We start from the raw sequence: 13,693 nt of genomic DNA on the forward strand, positions 1-13,693 counted from the left end.
TTACTCACCCTCATGCCATATATGAGCTGAAGTCCAGGGGCCTACAACTCACATGGGGCCCAGATCTTGATGTCAGTGCCCATTTTCCCCATCCATGTTTGCGGGTGGAGCAAACCCGTTTAAACGCTTTCAGCGGGATGTGCAGCAAAATGTTGTTGAGGTTCACAAAATGGGTATTGGCTATAAGAAAATAGCTGAAGCATTGAAAATACCCATTTCCACAATCAGGGCAATAATTAAGAAGTTCCAATCAACTGGAGATCTTAAGAATCGGCGAGTCTATATAGTTTCCACACATGTTGAGGAGTGTCCAAAATATTTACAATTTCCTCAACAGAATAGGTTATAAATTCTGCATTAGTTTATGTCACTTCCAAATGTTTTCTATAGTCACTCAGAGTAAATAGAAAAAGATTTAAAAAAAAAAGCTCAGTGTTAATTTGGTCTGTTTGCTGTCAAAGAAAAATCCACCTTTGACATTACAATTTGGTGTCAGGTCATATTTTGTCAATATAAAAAGCTCAGTGTCAACAACAAACACTGAAACCTTGCAGTATGCATTCAACATTCATTGCATTATGTTTGCCACACAAAGAAACTAATAAATGAATCAAATTTGAGTTATTTCAAGGTTAACAGAATCTATGACACATTCATTGGCAGTACTCACAACTGTATAGCGCTGCTGCTGTATCAGCATCAGCGCGCACTAAAAATAAAAGGTTGGTACAAGATGATCTGTAGTATTTGTTATATAGTGGATATAGCCTATATCTATATTTCGATATTTTCCAGTCTGTCAAATACTTTACAAATGTTTATTAAAATAAATATGATCTTACATTAAAAGTTATCTTATCTTTAATATTATATTCTGTCCAATCCAAAACAAAGTAATTAGTGTAATAAATGACCTTTTATTTAAAAAAGTAGTGTATGCATTACATTTTAAATTCATGTAATCATATTACAGTTACCGACTGTAATTATTTTTAATTCCATTATAGGTTATGCTTATTTCTAATATGTTATTAATGTAGAATTCCTGAATTATGGCCCTGTAACGAGTCATTGTGAAGGACAAATGTGAGGTGCTGAGTGGATGAATTGTGTGTAACAATGAACAACGAAGAAATATAGACAGTTTTGAATTTGAGTGGTAAAGTGTTTTAGAAAGTAACTTAAATGTAAAGTAATTTGTAGTGTGATTACTTTCCCAATGAAGTAATTAGCAAAGTAATCTGATTACAATTTAGAGATATAACTAGTAATTGTTATGGATTACGATTGTTAAGTAACTTACCCAACAATGATTATATTATATTAAGTGATGTGAATCTATGAACTGTTTTAACTAATTAATCTTACAATTTTTCTGTGATTAATCGTGGTAAATGGTACATTAAAACAAACATAATAAAAAAAAAAATATTTACATAATACTTTTTCTCAAAGAACTTGCAAGAAATTGTTTAGTCATCATTTATATTCATTATTTTATTGGTATAAATCTTTGTTACAAGTATATGTTTACATGCCATAAAATCAGTGAACATGCTGTAATTAAAAGTTCAAAGATCAAACCGGCAGATTCATTTCTATCAAGCTTTATTGGCATGATTAACTTGAGTGTAGATTGCCGATGCATTATTAGACATAGTACATACAGATATAAAATATAATACAGGTATATTTAAAATCTCCAAACTATTATTTTCTCTGTTCAGTCTCTATCGTGCACATGATGTGTCTCTCTCAATGTTTCACTTTTGACACTGGTTCTGATCAAATTAAGTGAGCATTTTCGATTGCTTGCCCGTCCGTATCTCTCCCACAGCTGGCTCACCACTTGTGGGTGAAGTCTTTATTTATTGTACAGTAAATCTGCTCCCAAGTTTATTATGCCCGGCACATGTGTTGCGTGCAGTGAATAAGCGTGCACTGCTCCACACAATCAGTTTTTGTGCTAGAATGTGCAGTCGAGTTGAGCTTGTTCCTGGAAATGTATATATGGCAGTTTTAACCACAGTAAGTGGGGGAAACATAGTGAATTTTCAGGAAGTGAAAATAAAATTAGATACTACATTGCATTAATTTGTTTTACATGTTTTAGCGGTCAACTATTAATTGCAGAATTTAAGCTTTAAATTTCCCAGCCCTAATTATATGATATTATAATTAGCGCTCTCAATCAATTCAAATCTTTAAGCCAATTAATTACATAACATGCCAATTTATTAAACAAATTAATCGCTTATATCAATATTTGCTCAGAAATATAAAAGATAATTCAATATAAATAAGAATACATAATAATGTAATTAGATATATTAAGTATATTCAGACAGCATTGTTTTGCATTATTGTGGCAAACGTGTTAAAGGGGTCATGACATGAGAAACCAAATTTGCCTTGATCTTTTGGTATATAAGAGGTCTTTGTATCATTAAAACGTCCTGCAAGTTTAATATTTTAAGACGTCCTCCCCATTCTAAACGAATCATTTATTTAATCAAGCTCAAAATACAGCTCGTTTTGGATTCATGGTTAGAAGTGACGTGTCGGTTAGAAGTGACGTAACAGCGTTTGCATATGACCGCCTCCAGCACAACATAACTCACGCTATAAGCGCAAGACAACTACGCTCATTTCAGTATCGCCGTCGCCTCACAAGTGTTCAGTCGATGGACAGCGAGCTCTGACAGAGACTACTTGTGCACAGGAAAATTACGATGCCACACAGATGTGCTGTTCCTGGCTGTGGTCAAACAAAACCTCTGAATAAGCTGCCGAAAGATCCAGACGTCAGGGAAAAATGGATGCAGTTTATTTTTTGCGGACGACCCAGTCACGGCAGTGTTAACTTAAGCGTTTGTTCTGTACATTTTAAGGATGACTGTTTTGAGAACAAATCTCAATATGATGCTGGCTTTGCCAGAAAACTGTTGCTCAAAGATAAGTCCGTGCCGACTATTCTGGGAACAACGACGACGCAAACTGAAAGTAATCTATTTTAAACTTTAAACTACTTTTTAAAGCGCAATTTCATTCATTATGAATAATCACAGTGTTTTTACTTAGTTTACTTGCATATTGTTCTGGCTGGAGCGTCAATAATTGATACATAGGCACTGGCGTTAGCCAATCATAACAGTGGGCGTTAACACTGAAGTCTTAAATGGAAAACGCCCCAAAACAGACTGTTTGAATCAGAGGATGAGAAACAGGGTGGGAAAAGGTCATAAATCACTAGATTTTAAAAGTTTTTCTTAAAAAAAAATATATTAATACTATAATTGCACCTAAGGGAACATAATAATACAATAAAAAAAACCATGTCATGACCCCTTTAAGGATTGATTAGACAATTTACATTTATGCATTTGGCAGATGCTTTTATCCAAAGCGACTTACAGTGCAACCTGGAGTTAAGTGCCTTGCTCAAGGACACAATGGTGGTGGCTGTGGGGATCGAACCAGCGACCTTCTGATTAACAGCCCTGTGCTTTAGCCACTACGCCACCACCATTCCACAAATAGAAATAGTGTCTTTAGAAGTCAATATGTTGTTTGCTTTATACCCATATCATTGAGCATAAGCCTACAGTGGGTTCGTCTGTCTGTTCTCATGTGTTTTTGTGTTCCGTCAGTGCTGTTAATAATTGTCATTTATGTAACCTACATGTGCGTGCAGCTTTTGGAGCGTCACGCTGGTTTTTGGGACAATATGTCAAGTTAAATGTAGTTGAAACATTGAAAGTCATGTCTCAAATCCCTGCATTCTGTTGCACGTCATTCAGTTATTAAGAACTCGTCCTGTGTGACTGGCTCTCATTCTGAGGCTGCGCTGCTTGTGAGGTTTTTTGAGGCACGCTATTAACATAAAAATCAGGGGACATGATTATATTTTTTTTTTTATAAAATTATTCAACCTAAATTAACACATTAAACCGACAGCTCTAATTATATTATATTATTTTATTATTCATCTATAAAAGAGCAGTGAAGGGAAAACATCACATTTTCTCTTTCATTTCTTCAAAATTGCTGATGTTGTTTTAAACATATTCCTGCATATCCCTAGTGACAATACCTTGTTATTTCTGACACTTTGTGGTAAAATAGTGTTGATATTGGAAGAAGTGTGTGTGTGCATGTGTGAGCAGAAAGAAACATTGAAAAGTGTGTGTGAGTGTGTATCTTCAGGTCATCCTGGTGGATGCTGCACACTGGTGGTGGTTCAGGATATTCCCATGAAAATATGTAAAGCGATTTGAGTGCCTAGAAAAGAGCTAATAAATGTAAGGAATTATTATTATTATCTTCTTTCCTCCCATCCACCTCTACCCTATTTGGACCTTAAAAAGTGTGCAACTTGATCTTCCTGGAAACATTTAGTGTGTGTGCGCTTGCATGCGTATATGTGCAGCTAGATGAATCATATCTGCAAGACTGCTCCTTTTTTTATTTGACTGCATGAGAAACAGATAAAGGTGAGACCAATACTCACACACACACTGGAACCTGTACATATCCCATCATCACACACACACACACACACACAGCTGAGGTGTTCAGTGGGTGGTGGAGGGGAGGACATGATCGGGTTGTTTTGGGTTAGACAGGAAGCTCCCTGGCTGTGAGGTGTGTTTGTGGTTGTCGGTGTGTGTGGAGCAGGAAGCTGCCGGGTTGTGGGGTCTCAGGCATGTATGTGAGAAGCTGGCGGAGGTCCGGCCCGGATGGCACACATCCCAGGTGAGTGTGTGTGCATGTGTGTGTGTGTGAGTCCAGCCAGGGCAGGGGTCTAACTGGGCTTGGAGCCAGCGCTCAGCTGGACGCCCTTCTGCCAGAAGAAAGACTATGGATCTTGTTCTCTGGGTCTCTCTCACTCTCTCTTTTCCTGCCTCCTTCTGTTTCTTCCTCATAGATCAGTTGGATTCTATATTACACTGAATTACACCGTGACACACTTACATACACTCAAGCCACAAATCTACATGTACTTGTATAAGCAAAACAGACAAAAGTTTAAATATACAGGACAGACATGATTCTTTCAAATGTATTATGCAGTATATGTATAACCCTTCAAACCACTAAGGTTGTGGAGCCCCGCTGTGTGTTTGAGTGTCAGGAACACAAATGGTTTGGATGAAAAATCACTGCTGCAGTTGCACATGTAGCCACATGGTAGCGCTATTTTACCACATAATTTGCATTCACTGTGTCTAAACTTGTCTTTCTGATTTTCTCCTTCTCTATTATAGTATATGGAGTGATACCCTGTGAAAAAAAAATTTAACTTATTTTTCTCTTAAGTTCAAAGTTAAACTCATCCATTACTCAATTACAGAAATATTAGACAATCTATTCGATGGTTATAGATTCATACAACATAACAAAATAATGCCTCTTAATAAGAGAATTGCATTAATTGTTTGTTCTATGCATGTTGGCTTTATCTACATTTACATTTATGCATTTGGCAGATGCTTTTGTCCAAAGTGACTTACAGAGCCCTTATTACAGGGACAATCCCCCCAGAGCAACCTGGAGTTAAGTGCCTTGCTCAAGGATACAATGGTGGTGGCAGTGGGGATCGAACCAGCAACCTTCTGCTTAACAGTTCAGTGCTTTAGCCCACTACACCACCACTCCTCCTGTGTTACAAAGCATTGTGCTTATGTTTTAAAAATCTTCTAATTTAGGATTACAGATTATAATGATGTTGCGGGTTCCAACTATGGCTGTCAACTGGGCTGAGAAACTAAATTCAAATTCTTACCTTCAGTGTTACCAAAATTACATTTGAATTTTGAATTCACCAGATTTTTAAATCAATGTTGTTCCCTTGTCCATAAGAGGGCACAGTGAATACATGCACACCCACAGAGCACTTTATTAGGAAAACCTGTACATACTTTTTCATGCTATTACCTAATCAGCCAATCATGTGGCAGCAGTGCAATTCATAAAATCTTGCAGATGCGGTCAGGAGCTTCAGTTAATGTTCACATCAACCATCAGAATGGTGAAATTTTTTTATCTCAGTGATTTCGACCGTGGCATGATTGTTGGTGTCAGATGGGCTGGTTTGATTATTTCTGTAGCTGCCGATCTCCTGGGATTTTCACACAAAACAGTCTCTAGAGTTTACCCCGAATGGTGCCAAAAACAAAAAACCATCCAGTGAATGGCAGTTCTGCTGATGAATACACCTTGTTGATGATAGAGGTCAACTGAGAATGGCTAGACTGTTTTGAGCTGACAGAAAGGCAATGGTAACTCATATAACCACTCTGTACAATTGTAGTGTGCAGAATAGCATCTCACAATGTACAACATGTCGAAACTTGAGGCGGAGGGGCTGCAACAGCAGAAGACCACTTTGGGCACTTTAATAGGACCAGAGTGTTCCTAATAAAGATCTCAGTGTGAAATGTAGTGTCATGTTATTGCAAAGAATATTCATGGGTTGTAAAAAAGTGTTTTTTATTTTAAACCAAAGTGCATAAAATAAACAGATGAGCCATAACATTATGAGCACTCAGAGATGAAGTGAGTAACGTTGATCATCTCCTGACAAGGCCACATGTCAAGGTCTGGGTAGATTAGATGGTATTGAACAATCAGTTCTCGTAGTGTCTTTTGTGTTGAATGCATGAGACATAGATAGAAGTAAAGACCTGAGCAACTTTAAAAAGGGCCATATTGTTATGGCCAGACAACTGGGTCAGAGCATCTCTGAAACAGCAAGGCTTGTGGGGAAACTGCAAGGCTTGTGGGCTCCCGGTCATCAGTGGTGATTACATACCGATAGTGGTCAGAGAAGGGACAAACCGGTGACTGTGTTGGACGCCCAAGGCTAATCAATGCGCAAGGGCAATGAAGGCTATCCTGTCTGGTCTAAATGGACAGAAGGTCATCTGTGGCACAAGTCTCAGAAATGTTTGATATTGGTTATGGAGGAATGTGCCACAACAGATTGCACATGATTACCCCTATCCACCATCCAAAGCACCTACAGTGGGCATGCGAGTGTCGGAACTGGACCTTGGAGTAGTGTAAGAAGGTCGCCTGGTCCGAAGATTCCCGTGGACTGCCGTGTATTTGTGCACCGTTTACCTGGGAAAGTGATGGCACCAGGATGCACTGTGGGAAGATGACAAGCCAAAGGAGGGAGTGTGATGCTCTGGGCAATGTTTTGCTGGGAAACCTTGGGTTCATTCTTGTGGATGAACTACCTAAACATCATTGCAGACCAGGAACACCCCTTCATGTCAATGGTATTTCCTGATGGCAGTGGCCTCTCTCAGCAGGATAAGGCGCCCTGCCACACTGCACACATTGTTCAGGAATGGTTTGAGGAACATGATGAAGAGTTCAAGGTGTAGCCCTCGCCTACAAATTCCCTGGATCTCAATCATCTGTGGGATTTGGTGGACCAACAAGTCCAATCTATGGCAGCTCCACCTCACAACCTACAGGACTTGAAGGATCTGCTGCTAATGTCTATGTGCCCGATACCACAGGACACTTTCAGTGGTCTTGTAGAGTCCATGCCTCGTCGAGTTGGCACTGTTTTGGTGGCATGCGGAGGACCATATGGTCATAATGTTTTAGCTCATAAGTGTAATTAGAAAAATTTTAGCCAGTAAATATTCTGAAATGTTGAGTAGAAAGTAAAATGGGGGGCCTTCAATAGAGATATCTATGTTGACATTGTGTTGCTCTGAGTGCCGCAGTACTATTCAAGCTTGATAATAAAAGAAATACCAGTGTGGTTTTTTTTTTTTTATTAATTACAGTTTTATGTACGGAAGTAATATTCCTAGATAGTAGTTGCATTCGGCTGAACTCAGTGATGAAGTGGCTCAGACTCTAAACCCATGGGGGCTGTTCAAACAAGAAGTACAACAGAATGGAACAGATCTCCGTAATTTACCTTTTTTTGTTTTTCAAACACTGTCCCTCATTTTGATGGATAAAAAAAAAAACTAAAAAACAACAAAACAATATTAAATTAGTGCATCAATTTTGACATGACTCTCATGCTCTTTGTGTGTTTGTGTGCACCCATTATTTTGCCTGGTATTAAATATGCATTTTGGGTGATACGATCACAAGTTGATTTAGACTTTAATTTCTTTTGACCACCTGTGCTGGGATTTTGAGTGGAGGATTTCTAATTTCATGACTGCATTCATCAATCATTATGTCAGCATTTTACTGGATGATAAAGCACAAAAAGTAAGTGCAAAAAAGTGTTGTACCGATTTTGCCAATTATACTTGCTTTTAATCTAAGCGCAAACATTACATTTAGAGCACAATTCTCAGTTATTTTAGTGGAGTAAATGTATTAACTCGAGACACCTGTGCTTGTTTAAACTATACTTCTTGCACCTCATCTAGCCTTTTTTAGCACATGAATGCGATCGGTCAAGCTATCATCAGTTCTTGGCTCACATCCAAAATCTGAATGCACAGTTTTAGCAATCGTATGTGTGTTTTTATCTTAGATTTGAAGAATATTCAAATTTTAATTTGACAGGCTTCATTCCCACCAGTGTCAGAAATTAACTTTTAACTGCCATCAGGGAATTATAGATTAATATTTGCCCACTGGAATTTATTTTCCAGGCCATTTTACATTTATGTGGGCACTCTTGTTTTCAAACATTAAAAACATGCTGTCCAGATAAGTCAAATACATCAACTAAATCAATTAGATGAAATAAATTCTCAATCCGAGCGATTATAGCTGTTAATTATGAGGTCTGATCGATATCAAACACAAAACTAGCTATATAAAATTAGCTAATAATGCACTAGATATCTTAATACAATAGCTTAATGCTTTGCTAGCATTATATCTGGGGCATTTTTGTCCCAAGTCCAGGTTCATTTCTGACCCTGGTTCCCACGGTTATGGAAAACCTGGACATTTTTTTTTACATTTTTATTTTTTTACATTTTTTATGCATTTGGCAGACACTTTTATCCAAAGCGACTTACAGTGCAATTATTACAGGGACAATCCCCCCGGAGCAACCTGGAGTTAAGTGCCTTGCTCAAGGACACAATGGTGGTGGCCATGGGGTTTGAACCAACGACCTTCTGATTTACAGCCCTGTGCTTTAGCCACTACGTCACCACCATTCCAGGTCAGGGAATATCAGGCCTGGAAAAGTAATTGAAATGACTAAAATCTTAAAAGTTATGGAAAATGTTTTTGTTAATAAACATTTTCCTGATTATTCTTTGCTCTCTAATACCTCTTAAATAGAGTAAAACATGCTCACATACCGTATTTTTTAGTCAATTCAAATCGAATGAACCATTTCACATATAAGTTGAAATGGTTAATTTGCAAAATGTTCTGAAACAAAATGATTTTTAAAAATCCTTTTTTTAGTCACAAAGAACTTAAACAGTCATGGAAAGATCATGGACAGTCATTGGTAAAAAAGTGAGGGAACTAGGGCCGATTTGCAAGAAATATGTCACGATATCCAATGATATTGTCAAACCCCCGGCTGTGGGATTGGTGAATATTGTTGCTCTATAACTTTTGATTCTATAGGTTTTGAGCAATGACCAAAGTTGTCAAAAAATCCAATATAACTACCCTTCCATTTGCCGTCATACATGCATACATCTACAACAGGTGGAAAAATTCTAATACTCATTTAGATCTAAAGACAATTTAAAATCTATATACAATAATTATAATAATAATTTAATTATAAATATGCAATTCCGAGACATCACACCGCCAGCAACAATGTGCAAGTGGTGACACAATCCTATTCGTTTTCAGTGAGAGCATAGCAACTTCCGGCGACACGAGCTGTTGCGGCTGTGAGCGACCCAAATTTGAGAAAATTGTAACTTTATGTAAATGATGAGTGACTTCCAATGAGAGTGAAGACATTGTAGATCATGTCATCTGTCTCCTGGCAGACTGGAGACGAGTGCAGGCAAGACGGAGAAGTCTCCGCGTTGAGAGGGATTTACTGTTCTATATCATTTGTCTGTAACCACATGCATGGATATAATAAAACGATGGATGGAAAAGTGTGTCAGAAATGGTCTGCATTCAGTGTGAGTTTGATTCATTCATTCATGATAGATTGATTGTCTTATTAATGAATTAATGTACTGAACACTGCTGCACATTTATAAAACACTACAATCGTGATAACATTTTCAAAAGCTATGGCCAGACACGCAGTCCTCCAATAACTTTAAAGCAACAAACACAAAGAACGGCAACAAGTGACACAGATCACAGAGTCTAGCAACACCAAGCCACAAAGTCGCTGGCGGTGTGAACAGGGCTTTACAGTTACCCCACCACAGTGACAGGTAGATGAGCAATGTTACTTGCCATGCACTTGAAATACCCACATTTAGCGTGTGCTAATTTCATACCCTGGGCTACTTTTTGTATTTAATATACTTAACGATTTCCCAGCTTCGTGCTTCTGTAATTTCCCGATATTGCCGATCATCGTCTGTCAATAAATGTCACAATCAGCATCGGGGTATTTCTCAGATTTGTCGATATCTAATTACATCGTCCTATCGCCCAACCCTAGTGGGAACTTTTTAAACAGATTTCAGGTCAGTGTTATTACATTAGCACAGATTGCACAGTGTCCTTGTCACTGCTGTGGTGTATTTTGTTGCAGTCAACAGGCACTTGTTTGTCTATTGTGTAGGAGCGTATTGTTGTTCAGTCCTGAGGGAAGAAGGTAATGGGAGGTAGGAAGAGAGCGATTCCATCTGTACACTGAAATTACTAGTGATCACACAGACTGATAAAGACTTTTCGTCTATGCAGAGAGAGAGAACAAGATTAAGAGGACTGCTCTGGAAATTTACAGCTTCAAAACGAAAGGGCTATGGATCTGAACAGTGTCTTTACCCTGCAAAGGCGACTTTGGGTTGCCTCCAAATTCAGTGTAAAGATGGATAAGAGTTGTACTACAATATGCTGGCTCTGACTTGCCTCAATTCCTAGTATTATCAACTTTGCGCACTTGCGCACTCGTCGTTGATTTTAATCTCCAGTTAAAACCAATCAAGAAATCCAATCAATAAAGTTTCCATTGTAATCAACAACGATTCCGAGTTTGCTCTCTTGCAGTGTAGATAAAGTGGTTTTAATATAAGCTCCCATTAAAACCAACAAACATATCTACACTGTAAGTCCACAATATGACAAAACCTGAATGCTTCCGCAAGAGTTTATGAAGCTGTCAACTTGACGCACTTGCAGTGTACTTATCTTTGTTGATTATAAGCTCCCATTAAAAATAACAAAGAAATCTACACTGGAAGTGCACAATTCAACAAAACTAAAATGCTTTGGCTGTAGTTTACGAAGCTGTCAACTTTGCGCACTTGCAGTTTTGTGTACTTGCATTGTACACTGCTTTTGCTTAACAGAATCTTAGAGAGCATTTAATCTTCCAGACCTTGTCTTCACTTTTCTGCCATTAAGACTTTGAGTTGGCAACTGGGATGTTCTAATTTTGTCGTAGAGCATCACTCGCTTGCAGTGTAGACACAACGAATCTCCTGGTCTAGAGGCGCTGATTATTACCTCAGTCTCTTTGAGCGTGTGTGCAGTTCTTCTGTTAACTTATGAATTGAGCGAGCTCTGTATTTGACTCGCTTCGTTATCGGCTCTTTTCAAAGCCTCACAAGGGCGTAAAATGATTAGAGGAAAGCCTGACAATGCGTGAAGAGATGTGCACAGTTTCCGTTGATGTCAGGTGCAGCTGTTACACTCTAAAAAGAGAAAAGAATGAATATTAAAGGCCTCCGTCTTTTCTCTTTTTCTTATGCCGCAACATTTTCTTCAGAGAGAATAGGGCCCAGGGCCCTCTTTGATTGGTGAGGGCACACTCCATAGCTAGGAGAATCCGACCTGATAAAATAATTTTGTCTAAGTATAATAGTCATTACTGTCTTGCTTTCTGTCTCTTTCTCTCAGGTCAGTTTTACCCCTTATTGTGCTGGTGCCTGCCAACAAATAAACATGCCGCATTGCAGTCTTTATCTACGAATCGTAATAATGTTTTTTTAAATGTAATAAAATAAAAGATTAAACAGATTTCCTTTAGATTATTATGTGTACAGTATATATATTCTGTGCAGATATATATATATATATATACACTACCGGTCACATTTTTGAAACACTTGACAGAAATGTTTCTCATGATCTTAAAAATCATTTGATCTGAAGGCGTATGCTTTAATGTTTGAAATTAGTTTTGTTGACAAAAATAAAATTGTGCCACCCATATTAATTAATTTCATTATGAAACAAAAAATTACTAAAAAAAATAAAGTTTTTGAAATTGTTGACTTGGACCAAGTAATAAAGAAAAGCATATACACAAAGAAATATATATATATACACACATTACATTACACACAAATCAGCCACAACCTCCTGCCTAATATTGTGTAGGTCTCTCTCATGCCCCCCAAAACAGCGCCAACACGCATCTCAGAATAGCATTCTGATATGATATTCTTCTCACCACAATTGTACAGAGAGGTTATCTGAGTTTCCATAGACTTTGTCAGTTCAAACCAGTCTGGTCATTCTCTGTTGACCTCTCTCATCAAGGCGTTTCTATCCACAGAACTGTCGCTCACTGGGTGTGTTTTATTTTTGGCATCATTCGGAGTAAATTCTAGGGACTCTAGTGTGTGAAAATCACAGGAGATCAGCAGTTACAAAAATATTCAAACCAGACCATCTGGCATCAATGTGAATGTTACCTGAAGCTCCTGGCCCGTAACTGAATGATTTTATGCACTGCACTGCTGCCACATGATTGGCTGATTAGATAATCGCATGGATGTTTGTTGGTTCCAGATAGATATATATATATATATATATATATATATATATATATATATATATATATATATACTTGTATAAAATATTTATACCTGTAAAAATGTGTGTAATTAACTCTATCCCCAAAAAACTAACATTTTATCATGTACGTATTGAAATAATTAAAATAAGGGATGACTAACCAATTTCTTGCAAGTTCTTTTAATCACAGAAAACTGTGCGATTAGTTAGTTAAAATGTAATCGATTCACAGCCCTAATATATATTTCAGTTATTTAATATATGTATATTAGATAATAATTAAATATAATTGTATATATCATTTGTAATGAAAAACATTTTATTGAATAATAAAATTATAAAATAAAATAAATATCTAATATATTATATTTTTATATTAATTAGAGTTATATATATATATTGTATTAAATTAATAAAATGCAAAATAGAAGTGGACCCTTGAGTTTTTCCTGATTAGGCTCCGGTACTCTGTCAGTGGAAAGAGGCTTTGGTGTGCTGTGTTTCTGTCTGTCCGTGACACTCTCGCTGATGTAGTAACTTCTGTATTATCTCTCCCCTCTTATCTCAATGTATTTCCCTTCCTCATCCCCTTTGCTCATGGAGAGTGAACGAGAGAGAGAGGGCTATCTGCTCTTTTAGTTTTCTGACTATTTATGTCGGACAAGGTCAGAATCGTTTAAACTTGCCTGGCTCCCTCAGACCTGAAGATAAGATGAGAGCAGAAAGCATGGGGATCGATGGAAGAGTGCAGATTTATTCTCTCGCTCTTTTTTTCCCCCTTCAC

The 13,693-nt window shown here is 37.5% G+C and overlaps 1 protein-coding gene across 2 annotated transcripts in view; it reads left to right on the plus strand.

The window, feature by feature from the left end:
- taf3 (TAF3 RNA polymerase II, TATA box binding protein (TBP)-associated facto) overlaps positions 1-13,693 on the plus strand; it is a 79,487-nt gene that overhangs the window by 1,559 nt on the left and 64,235 nt on the right. The window contains exon 1 of one of the 2 annotated variants that reach the window (XM_052118908.1): positions 4,636-4,755. The exons of the other annotated variant lie outside the window; for it this stretch is intronic. Within the exon in view, the coding sequence (XP_051974868.1) occupies positions 4,740-4,755 (16 nt within the window). The 5' untranslated portion in view covers positions 4,636-4,739. Of the gene's footprint in view, positions 1-4,635; positions 4,756-13,693 lie in introns of those variants that run through there. 2 annotated transcript variants of the gene reach the window in all.

Source organism: Xyrauchen texanus, chromosome 45 (assembly GCF_025860055.1).
Source record: "Xyrauchen texanus isolate HMW12.3.18 chromosome 45, RBS_HiC_50CHRs, whole genome shotgun sequence".
NCBI classification, from domain to species: domain Eukaryota; kingdom Metazoa; phylum Chordata; class Actinopteri; order Cypriniformes; family Catostomidae; genus Xyrauchen; species Xyrauchen texanus.